This window comes from Gopherus evgoodei, chromosome 1 (genome assembly GCF_007399415.2).
Source record: "Gopherus evgoodei ecotype Sinaloan lineage chromosome 1, rGopEvg1_v1.p, whole genome shotgun sequence".
In the NCBI taxonomy this organism is placed as follows: domain Eukaryota; kingdom Metazoa; phylum Chordata; order Testudines; family Testudinidae; genus Gopherus; species Gopherus evgoodei.
The window spans coordinates 363,447,136-363,459,559 of NC_044322.1; the positions used below are offsets into that span (position 1 = coordinate 363,447,136).

The 12,424-nt window shown below is 45.4% G+C and overlaps 1 protein-coding gene across 3 annotated transcripts in view; it reads right to left on the bottom strand.

Moving 5' to 3' along the window:
• Window positions 1-1,538: 1,538 nt before the first annotated feature.
• The window catches only part of AHCYL2 (adenosylhomocysteinase like 2), an 83,729-nt gene continuing 72,843 nt past the window's right edge, over window positions 1,539-12,424 (bottom strand). For all 3 annotated transcript variants that reach the window (XM_030581425.1, XM_030581608.1, XM_030581517.1), the window contains exons 16-17: window positions 7,781-7,901; window positions 1,539-5,710 (exon numbers count right to left, since the gene is read on the bottom strand). In XM_030581425.1, coding sequence (XP_030437285.1) covers window positions 5,704-5,710; window positions 7,781-7,901 — 128 coding nt within the window. In that variant the 3' untranslated portion in view covers window positions 1,539-5,703. The remainder of the gene's footprint in view (window positions 5,711-7,780; window positions 7,902-12,424) is intronic.

A 12,424-nucleotide genomic window follows, 5' to 3' on the forward strand; every position in this document is an offset into this window, starting at 1 on the left:
CATCTTTTTAATCTATATTTTCCTGTTGTCTTTCTGGGTCTTGTGTAAACACTGATTATTTTGCAAAAGGGCTGGGAAGGGAGGGGACAGAATGGGAACAAAACAAGATAAGGGGATTTTTTTCCAGACACAATTTAGCTTGTTTTCACCAAGGACAGATCAGGAACGGGAGAAAACCCAAGAAACCTACAACCAAAACAATTTCCAGCTACACTCAGACAGCTTCTCCACAGACTAATTCCAATCACTCCGCAAAATACAGAAGGGATGGGAAACTTAGTAGCCAGAACCACCTCTCACAGGCCACCTCTGCAGAGACAGCTGTGGGCTGCTGTATTGTACGGAGGGGTGGAAGCATGTCCAACATTAAGGTTGCAATCAACAGTTCAGTATAAAATGACTATAACTTTGGCTTGGAGAATTGGTTTGGCCTGAGAATTGCCAGATGCACCCTGATGGCAAAGGAGAATATTTCTGCAAAGCTTGAAGAAAATCTGCCCAGCTGATTTTGAGTTACAAGAACACTAAGATTTCCCTGATTTGAATTGTGCCGTTTTCCTATTAAACAACAATATTCTCCAGAAAAAGCAAGACGGGTACTACAAAAATGGTTAATTCACTTCTCTGCAGCTCTCCCAGTGCAGGTGACCCGAGCACTCACTGCCCCAGAGTCCCGGGAAAATATCCCCCAATACAGTCTTTAAAACAATGAACCACCACCGTGGCCTTACTCTGTGAATAGCTCCAGACTGGCTGCTGTTACCCCACACCGGTTTGTGATTATGAGAAGACGAGGGTATCTAATTTAGATTGCAAGCTCCTTGGAGCAGGCAGCCGTCGTTTTCATTAGCAAAGCCCCCTGCACACCTAAGGTGCTGTCTACACAATAGAGATGGCATTATGGGATAGGTACACCCAGTGCACTCCGGGAGGAAAGGAAGGAGAGAGACAGATGCCAAGTCAAGGCAGAGACTCTGTAAGAATCAGTCTGGAGGGAAAAGTCCACACGCTGGGTAGAGGATGGAGTTGGCTGGGTAACAACTGGAGCAGAGGAATGGGGCTGGAAGGAGCAGAAGTGTCTGAGACAATGAAAAACTGGGAGGAAGAATGTGACTGGAAACCTGATCCTGCTAAGCAGGGTGGGGAACCTGCCATTTCCAGCAGCTGAAGTTTTTATAAACCCACTAGTACTGGCAATACAAAATGTGACTAATGGACGGCTTCAGCCCTTGGCAGAGGCAACAGTGAACGGACCGTTTATATTTAGGGAATATGTGGATTGGGACAATACCTTAAGAAACTGATTGGCCCTGGAAATACTCACAGGCTAGAAGAGAACATTAGTGGCCAACACGCTCATTAAAACTATTGGTATTGCTCTGACATGCAGTTTGTAGTGTGACAAATAGACGATGACGGGCCCATTTTGGTACCTGGTTGTCACAAGAGCTGAGAGGTTAGTAACCTTCTCTGTAACATACCATCCTGTTTCCAACCATTACCAGGGCCTGCCTCATGAACACACTCCAGAGGCCAAGTGAATTTTGCAACATTTTATTTGTGTTTTGAGATTACAGAGTCTTTATTGCTGATCTAATACAATCACTCAGACATTAATATTTAAAACATCCTTTTGAAAATGTTATAGTCTTAGTTTTTACTTCCTCACTGTAGAATTATGACAGATGATTGGGTTTCTTTTCCTGGTTTCTAAAGTTCAGAACAGAATTATTTTCCTTATAAGATTTTGCTGGTGTCGCCTATTTCCTTTTTCTAATATTTAAAAAAAACTGTTACATTTAAAAAAACCCGTTACACTTAATTTAGAGACGATCATAGAATATGATTCCAGATTGAGTAGGAAAAGCCAAGCAAGCAAAAAAGCTTACAAAAAGGCATAGCAACATGGAGAAAATCTGTAAAAGATCAGAGGGGTTAAAAAGCCATTTAGAATGATTTTTTCTTTTTCTCATAGCTACACTGAAGATAAAATGAGCTTAAAATCAGCACAAACAAATTAACTGATGAGGACAGCACCACCACACGCTACGCTAGTGACAGGCTTGGAATAGGTAAGCGAGCCTTCTGAGATGCACCGCCGGGTCACCTGATGGAATGGTTTTTGTCCTGGGGCAGATTCAGCTGGATTTCTGACCTCATTTTTCCAAAGGGTGCCTGGATCAACATGTGACCCACAGCGGCATTTCCTAAGTGGCTTCACTCCAGAAAACAGACACAGGTTAATGTGGTCGCCTTCCCCACAAAATAAGAGAGAAGAGAAGGCTGGTAACGCCACTGTGCTAGTCTGGAAGGCCAGTGTGCTGCTGACAGTCTCGTCAGCTCTCGGGGAAAACTAGGAACTGTTTCCACATATTAAACTAGGGGGTGCCTGAACAATGCCCAAGAGCGCTGGCCACTTGGAACGGATTACAATGCTCCATTTCCATAAAGCACAGGGACTGCACCCCCCAGCTTGCAGTGCTCCACCTTGATCTGAGCAGAAATGCATGCAGGAGCCTGCAGTCTCTGAGGCTGCACCTCTACCTGAAAGGAAAGAGTGGCCCTGGGCCACACTTTGGGGTGCTCTGGTCTCCTAGTCCCTGCCCCAGACAGCAAGCGACGAGCCCAGGTCATGCTAAGCAATGATTGTCTCTCAGTCTGCAAGGGGCATTCCCAGCCATGCCTCCTCACGTCTGCAGAGCTCACTCTGTAAAAAGTGCACACATCTTGACTCAACTGTCTCTAGGGAATAAAGAGAGAAGGAACTTCCGTGTGTTAGTCAGCTGGGAACATTTGCACCCATTCTGTTCCAGCTCATTGATAGGAGCGTGTATGGGAAAACCCTCCCAAAGAGACCTGTCCTAAGATACCCTTACTGAAGGCTACACTTCACTATCAGATTTCAAACCAGCATCGCGGTGTTAGCATGGGAACTCCCAGTAAGTGTACAGCAACTTCACGAATACAGTTCTGCTCCCTAGATGACTGAACTCAGGTCACAGAGGTGAAATGCAGGCTCACAGAGTACAGCCAGGGCTGACACCAAGCACTTGTCTAACAAGCAGTTTCACATGCCAGACATAACCACGTGAGATCAAGAGCAGATTGACATGTTGGATGCATGTACCTACTCATCATACATGGACACTTATACCACAAGAGATCCTAGGGAGGAGGACAAAATAACGTTCCCGATTAAATCAAAGACACGTGTTGCCCATCCCCCAACTCCTGGCTGCTGGGAAATGGTTCTGTGATTGGTTTAGTACACAGAAGAGAAAAGCCTCTCTCTAAGAAACTGCTTCCCTTTTACGCTTGGCCATTTGTGCAGTCCCTGGATGCCGAGATCTTGGAGCGAGGGTGGATACATTCCTGGGGCTTTTGCCCAGAAACAGACCCCACCTAGAAAGTGCGATCTATGAGTGAAATCCTGGCCCTTCTGAAGTCAAAGGGGAGCTCTGCCATTGAGTTCCATGGGCCTGGACTTCACCCCATGCGTCTACAAACAAGCAATGTGACTCCAGGATAAAGCTGGATAGCTGCAGAATAAAGTTACTCAAACAATGTAAGTAATAAAAGTAATACACTCAATTTGCGTCTTAACAATAATTCAATGGTCTCTTCTGGAAAATCTCAGGACCTGAATAAAATCCACCAAGAGTTGAAGATCAATTGATACGTGACTGGGGATCATTCTATGATGCCTCCCTCAGATGCAGCCTCATAAAACTTCCAACAGCTTATCTACAACTTTCTACCTCGGGCTCCAGCCCTTTGGAGGTTGAAAATTGGACTAAACAGCATACTAAAAAACTTGCTGTAAGAAACAACTGTGACTTCGGACAAGGTGACCAGGATGTGGTCTTCATGTCTAATTTTGTTGATTCTGTGACTTGCCTGTAGACCACAATTTCTGTCTTTTGCATGTGAGTACACAATGCCACAAAGACACCTCTCTCATTCATAACAGCCAAGGACTCAGAGAGGGCAAAACAAGGATCTTCACTTGATCAGGTGCTCAGATACCAGTGATGAGCATGGTACATAAAAGCCTAGGTTGATAGGTCAATGCCTCAGGTGGAAGTCTGGTAAGTATCACTTGAAGTACCTTGAATTTTAAAAAAGAAACATGTCATCAATGACTCTGGGGAGATATGGCAACCTTAAAAATTACTTTGACATGCATGGCTGTGTCGTATGCAGCATCCAGACAGGACATCTTGGGCTAAAACAAGTACCAGGCATGTTTATCTTCCAACAGTTCTGACTAACACAGCAAGACTTGACAAGATACTAATGTGACAGTGATTCTGAACTTTACTTACAACATCTAGATCTCAGGACAGAGCATACTCTACGGTAGTTACTTGGGATAATTACTGGCACTTGTAAATCCAAATAAGATTCCCTAGAATTCATTCACTGAACAAATGAATATTTGAAAATAAGACTCGAACAGCTCTGGCACTGGGAGTCTGGGAAACATTGCCCAGAAACAGATGCTTTTATACATAGAAGTCACTTAAAGAGAGGACTGAAATACCAGCTGGAGAAGGACTGTGTCAAGAACGGTCCTCAGAACTGATCTGTTTTACTGCTTCATTCTGCAGCAGTGTGAACAACAAGCTTCTGAGTGTCATCTCGAAGAGCTACCTTGAAATGTAAGCAGCATTTGTCGGCAAAGTCGCAAGGCTGTTCCACACGCGTGAGCACAAGATGGCACACAACTGCTCCATGAGAAATATAGCTTTGGTTGAATTGTAAAACGTTGGCACTCATCAAAAGCTGCAGAAAAATACTGCAAAGTTGCTGAAGAATGGTGTGTAATTGGGTCTTAGTCCACCGGTGTGAAACCCGCAGCGTTCATCACCGATTGCTTTAGAGTGGATGCATCTCTGCCTCCCGGGCTCCTAACTCAGGCTGCGGGGTGTCCCCAGCTGATGCTATAAACTGGACTCTTGGTTACAGCTTCCCACAGTGCTAAGGCAAAGTTCATTTTGGCTTGTTGCCAAAGCCTGTCCTTACACAATAATCAGAGTAGAGAGTTTTCCCCAGTGGCTGCTGGCAAGATTTAGTGCTTCCCTACTAAGATAGCACCAGTCTCGTCAGCAATGTCTAGAGCAAACAGGCTTGTGCCAGTTTCATTTTAAAATGGCATGGAAACAAAATAACAGTATCCTACCCTGAAAACTGACAGACAGTTCTGGGGACTGGCCCAGAAACTGCTTCCAGGTAAGAAATATTAAGGTACAAAGGAAATGTGCAACCTTGAAATTAAGTTCCTAGACATTAAGGTACTAACGTAATGTGCAAGCTTGAAGTCTGATCCCAAATCTCGCCTCATGCATTGTCCTCCATCCCCTGTATATTAGAATAGACATACAGCGATAATGGATTACTTGAAGCTAACAGATATTTTGCAACAAAATAATTCAGCCAGATTCTTCTTTCCTCCCCTTGCTTCCCGCCCCCCCAAAAAACAAAAATCCGCTGTTTCACAGTCCCCCGGCAGTAAAAAACACCATTGGCAGGGGCCGCACGTACAGTACTCTAGTTTAATAAATAAATAACCTAACACACTGTCTACTACGTGAGCAAGTCCAGCTCTGATTTAAGAAGCTTGTACTATTTCATCCTGTACAATAGCTGAGAAAAGGCTTGGATTCATGTTCCTTAACTTCTTCTGGTTACAGCTGCAGAAACTTAATACCTGAAAAAAAGATGAGACATAATGTTCTCAGTTAGTGGTGGTGTATAAAACTGTACATTGATTACTGCCAGGATCGGACAGAGTGTAATGATTTAGTGGGTATAAATGCAAAGGAGGAAGGAGACTGTTTAGGAGGGTATAACCTCTTCCTCCCTTAAACATCCCATCAAATTTAGACACCCACAAGGCCTTCAACTTTGCCCCAACATCCTAGACCTCTGGTACAATTTTCAAAAGCACCTAAGTCCCATTGACTTTTAATGACCTGACTGAAAAGCTTTAAGAATGAATGGTTGAAAATTGGAAAGAATGCTGAAAAGAACAAAAATAATTTCAGAGCTGGAGAAAATGCCTTCCAGTGAGAGACCAAAAGAGCTCAGTCTGTTAGTTTATCAAACAGAAGACTGAGAGGTGACTTGATTGCAGTGTTTGAATACATTTATGAGGAGAAAATACCAGGTCCGAAAGGGCTCTTTGATCTAGTGGAGAAAGGCAACAAGAACCAATGGCTGGAAGCTAAAGTCAGACAAATTCAAGTAGAAAATAACGTACAAAGTTTTAAGTGACAGTTGCTAACCACTGGAACGAAGTACCAAGGGAAGTGGTGGATTCTCTCTCTCTCAATGTCTTCACATCAAGCCTGGCTACCTTTCTGGAAGATGTGCTTTAGTCAAACATGTTACTGGGCTCAATACAGGCATCATGGGGTGAAATTTAATGGCCTGGGTCACGCAGGAGGTCCTATTAGATGATCTAATATTCCCTCCTGGCTATAAACTCTGGATCTAAGTGCTTAAGTCACTGCCGAATATGGGACTTAGACGTTTTTGAAAATTTCTTCCCTTGTCTTTTGTGTGTTATCCCAAACATCCCCTAACTTCTCTATATTCAGTCTACCATAAGCACTTTGAGGCAGAGACTGTCTGTGTCCTCTACACTACCCAGCACGTTGTTGGTGCTAAACAAATGAATAATACATGGAACTGAGTCAAGGGAAATTTAGACTGAACAGCAGAAAATGGTTAAGATCTAGAAATGGTCGAAGTCCCATAGCTTGCGACATTGGACAGGAACGCATCGCAGACTGAGAAAGAAGAGTAACTGGCGTTTTGCGGGTCTTTCCCACCTTTAACTCCGAAGATAATTCTTTAAGTGTTTTGGGGCTGTGGGGTTCAAAGCTCATATCAACACTGAAGTGCTACGTATTGTACATTATAGTTAAACTTTGGGGTTCATAAGACAAAGGAGTATATTCTGGCACAGTCCCATTCCACAAGCTCAAACTGATCTGTGATGGTGCAAACCTATTCTCATCCCACCTGTAAACAGGAGCAATAAATGAATGAGAAGATTTCTCAATAGTTTGACCTGGAAGAGAGATGCTCTAAGGTATCATAATGCAGCTTTTATTTTTTCCTGAGCACTGTCAACCCATACAGACTCTGAGAAAGACAGTCCTTGCCCCAAGTGATTACAGTCCAAGGCCGACAGAAACACCAGTTCAAACATCCTGAGGTACGTTTGCAAAGGCACAAATGAGAGCTATGCATATAAGTATGGCAATCTAGCACACAGGGCAATAGATGAGGTTCCACTACTAAAGTCTGTACTGCACCAAGACCCTTGCCATTAGAAATGCTCCCCGAGGGACGCTAGCAGAAACTCTGCTTTGTACCAGTTTGTGCTTCTCAGATTTTTAAAATGATTTGTCATTTGAGTTGGCTGGATGGTGTTACTTTGAGATTCGCCACTTTAGGATGACAGCTTCTGCCAGGTACATAGGCTGCCTCATTTCACACAAAGTGTTCTGGGTTTCAGAGCTGATCATGCATTGTCTGATGTCCTTCATTCTGTACCTCCACCATTTGATATCATGTTTTGATGTACTGGGGCAATGGGCAATTACCAGGACTCCATGAACCCTTCTCAGGGTACCTGTGGAATTAAACGCTTAATCACAGTGATTCTTCTTGCTCATATCTTTAGGACTGAGCTGATTCCCACACATACCTACGCATGTGCGTATGCTACATTAGAGAGAGAAAGAGAGAAGATGTTTAAAACCAGCACCTGTAGTAGTTTGGTTTGAAAGGCCCGTTTTTATTCAGTCCCAGGTATTTTGCTTGTTCATCCGTTAGTTCTGTCAGATGTGCATCGAACGTTGGGAGATGAAGACTTGCCACATACTCATCTGAAACAGATTCAAGCCCTGGGAAATTAGCTTGAACGCAGCAAATCCCTTGGGCCCCCCCCTCGCTGAAGGAGCTCTAATGCACAAAGCCCCGAAAGGGCTTTTGATTTTACGTAACAACTTGCAACAGACTATGGTTCTGTCTACACAGCAATGTAAGCTCAGGCTTAAGCCTAGCCCTCCTTGAGTCCACACACCAATTATGTTAACCTAAGGCTCGAAGCTAGGGTCCCAGAACTCTCCAGGGCTGGAGGGTCTGAGCCCTATTGCTTTCCTGTGTCCACATAGCCCTAGCTTGACTTTGATCCCAGAAGTCTTCTGAATGTATCCCAGAGTTCCTTGGGGCAACTTCCTTAGTCCTCTCTATGCCAACAATCTGCGGTGCAGTCTATTGCCCTCTCTTGCACATGGACAACACACCACCTCAGGTCAGCATTAATCCACTGTCTGCTGAAAACCGGTCTGCAAGCACACTACCAGACAGCCTGCAGGCTTTTCAATGGAGACAGATCAGAAAAAGCTTTTTGCAAAGAGAGCTGCTTCTGGTCACAAGAGCACAGCTAGATTTTGGGGCATGCTGGCTGGGCGCCCTGCACATCCAGCCCCCAGGAGGGCAGGGATGCCCAGGAGCAAGAGCCAGAAAGTGGAGCGGGAACTAAGCGTCTGCCCTGCAGGGAAGGAGAGTTGCAGAGCCCACGTCTCAGCATGGCCGAGGGAAAAGGACCTCAGCTGCTCCTGCTCCATGCAGGGTAGCTGTTTGGTCCTGCTCCGCTCTCTGTCCCTTGCTCCAGGGCCCCCCTGCCCTCCTGGGGGCTAAGTGTGAAGAGGCACCTGGGCAGTGTGCACTGAGAGGGAGGTGAGTGGGAGCCTCCCAGGGTGCGGTGGGGGCAGGGATAAAGGATCCTAAGGGGATTCTGGAGCACTCCGCACCCCAAGCCCTGGGGACGCACTTCACCGCTCTGCAGTGGGCAGCAGCCAGGCTGGGTTATATGTGTTTTTGTTCTTGAAACCTACATTTTATGTCAAACTTCAAAACAGGCAAAAATAAATTAAAAAACCAACCAACCAAAACCACTTTCATTGAACATCCCATTTTAAAAATTAAGAATTGCAGCATTTCATTTTAATACTTTGATGGCCCTGGAGATTCATGTCCTGATTATCCTCAGCTGCACATGGGTATTTTCCTGCCAATGTAACTCAGCCTAGAGGGGTGAGCCCAGTTCTCAGATTAGATGTTAGTTCAGTATAAAGCCACCTCCAAGTGCAGTGATTCTACCAAGACAGGCACCAAAGAGCTAATTATGCAGTTTATGTACTCGCGTGGGCACTGGAGTCCCATCGACAGCAATATCAGTTAGGAAACAGGGTGGGCAGTAGAGTTTTCCCACAATGCAACACATTTGTAGGGCCAGAGTGTCAACACTTGGGGAAAGGGTTACTTTGACTAAGGTCTGTGCACTGCAGTGTGGACACCAGAGCCCTAGGTTTGAGCACGAGTCAGAAAATCCTTTACCTAGAGTTAAAATGCAGTGTAGACGCTCAAGCCCAGGGTTCCCTGACATATGTCAGTTAACGCGAGTCCCACTAACCCCAGGCTTACAGTAACCCCTCACTTAACGTTGTAGTTATATTCCTGAAAAATGCAACTTTCAGCGAAACCATGTTAAGCGAATCCAATTTCCCCATAAGAATTAATGTAAACAGGGAGGGGGTTAGGTTCCAGGGAAATTTTTTTTTTTGCCAGACAAAAGACATTATCCACATTTTAAACAATTTTAAACAAGCAATTTAAAACAGGTTTTAAACAATTTAAAAGAAACAATTTAATTCTACAATCATCATTGCTGAGTATGAAGCAGTGGGAACATCACTGCTGAGTATGAAGCAGTGGGAGGCACCCAGCCTTACCTCACAGAGGCACAGCCCACTGGCACTGCAGACGCTGAGGCAGGCAAGGAGGCTGAAGGTGCTGTAGGCTAGGAGAAGCACATTGCGCAGCAGCTGCAGCAACTTCCCCTACTGTGCAGGCACCAGGGGCAGGGGGGCTCAACCCTCGGCCCGCCCACGCCACCCCTTCCCCCAAGCTCCCACTCTTAACCTGCCTCTTCTCCCCCACACCTCCTCCCTGTTTACTGCGCATGCCGCGTCCTCGCTTTTCCCCTCTGCCCACGGCAATTAGCTGGTTTGCGGTGTTTGGGAGGGACGCGGAGCCTGCGCACTGACTCCTCACTCCTCCCCCCTGCCTCCTGAACGCTGCAAACCAGCTGATTGCTGCGGGCAGGAGGCAGGGGGAGGAGGGGGAAGGCGCTGATCCGCAGGGTCCACTGGCGGGCAGGAGGTTCGGGGGGGTGGCGTAGGAGAGCTGATAGGGGGGCTGCCAGCTGTGGACAAAGCAGGTTGCCAAACAACGTTATAGTGGAACATTGCACAACTTTAAACCAGCATGTTCTGTAATCGAGCAGTGGCATAAGATCGAAACAACATTACGCGAGAGGACGTTAAGAGGGGAGTTACTGTACAAACTCCATGTGGCCCATCCTGACCTCCAGGGGGGTTTTGTGCAGGGTCTGGCCTCTTAGGCGTTAACATATCACATGCAAACAAAGAGACTGTCTAGGAAGGAGTAAGGCAGAAAGGGATCTAGGGGTTATAGTGGACCAAAAACTAAATATGAGTCAACAGTGTGATGCTGTTGCAAAAAAACCAAACATGATTCTGGGATGCATTAACAGGTGTGTTGTGAGCAAGAGATGAGAAGTCATTCTTCCGCTTTACTCTGCACTGGTTAGGCCTCAACTGGAGTATTGTCTCCAGTTCTGGGCACTGCAGTTCAAGAAAGATGTGGAGAAATTGGAGAGGATCCAGAGAAGAGCAACAAGAATGATTAAAGGTCTTGAGAACATGACCTAGGAAGGAAGGCTGAAGGAATTGGGTTTGTTTAGTTTGGAAAAGAGAAGACTGAGAGGGGACACGATAGCAGTTTTCAGGTATCTAAAAGGGTGTCATAAGGAGGAGGGAGAAACTTGTTCACCTTAGCCTCTAAGAATAGAACAAGAAGAAATGGGCTTAAACTGCAGCAAGGGAGGTTTAGGTTGGACCTTAGGAAAAAGTTCCTAACTGTCAGGGTGGTTAAACACTGGGATAATTGCCTAGGGAGGTTGCGGAATCTCCATCTCTGGAGATATTTAAGAGCAGGTTAGAGAAATGTCTATCAGGGATGGTCTAGACAGTATATGGTTCTGCCATGAGTTCAGGGGACTGGACTCAATGACTTCTCGAGGTCCTTCCAGTCCGAGAGTCTATGAAAAGTAAGAAAGGAGTTTTAAAATGTTTCTTTTTTCATTTATCTACCTGAGTCAACGTTAATGAGTGCACCAAGCATTGCAGGAGAAACACTGGAACCTGACGCTGGTGGCTTGGACAGGGAAGTGAAAGAAGAAACTTTAAAAAAAAAATTTTTTTTTTAAAGCAAAGCATTGCTGTTCACCTTTACAGGGAGAAGGGCTGTGTCATTTCTACAGATCTTGACATCAATACAAACGACCTCCAAGCTGAATACAACTCATTATCCCTGAGAAAAATGTGATTCTGCTAAACACAGAAAAGAACTACACTCCCTTAGTTCAGCTGAAGGAAAAGAGTGAAAAAATAGCTGCTGCAAACCCTTACAGATCACAGAGGTGTCCACTGGCTACAGCAGGGAAACGGGAGGCTGGACTCCTGGGGTCTGGCACTGAACCACTAAATATCTTTAAGCAAGTCATTTGCCTCGCTGCCTTGGTTTCCCCATGTGTAAAACAGAGATAATGTTTCCCTACTTCACAGGGGCGAGGCAGCCTATTTCACACTTGTATTGTTCTTGGAATCTCAGATGGGAGGGGCTATAAAATGAAAAGCACGTTACCCCTTGTTACCCTTCAAGCCTCCTAGTAATCCACACACGGGTTTTCCTGTTGAGATTTATCTTATTCTTGCACCACCCTCAAGCAGGGTTAAACACCTTTCAGATATGTTCATATCAAAACAAGGTAAGTTCTGGTGTCAGGAGACCCAAGTCATGATGGGGAACTGCTCTGGGATTTCCAGATGTTTGGCTAATTGTGTAAGCTGTAGGATCGCTGCCATAAAGAATGAAGACGTGGCTAGATTTGGAAAATGGAAGAGACTCTTAGGGCGACTGAATCCTACCCTGAAACTGAGTAGCTTCTTCACTACGATCAGTGTGAATTAATTAGGTCTGACTCACTATCATAGTCAACCCATAACCTCACCCTGTTTTCTAACCGATACCCTTGTGAGGAAGGGAAGTGAGATATCATTTCATAGAAGATAGTTAGAGCAACTTGCCAAAATCACAGCAGCCGAGCCAAGAACAGAACCCCTCTGGCTGCCTCCCGTTCCTGCTCTCACCACCAGACAATCCTCACCCCAATTTAGGGGAAAAATCTAAGACACAAAACCCATCAGAATGTGAGAGACAAAGCCAGATCTCTAAAAGCCATGGACAGCCCCCACTCTGT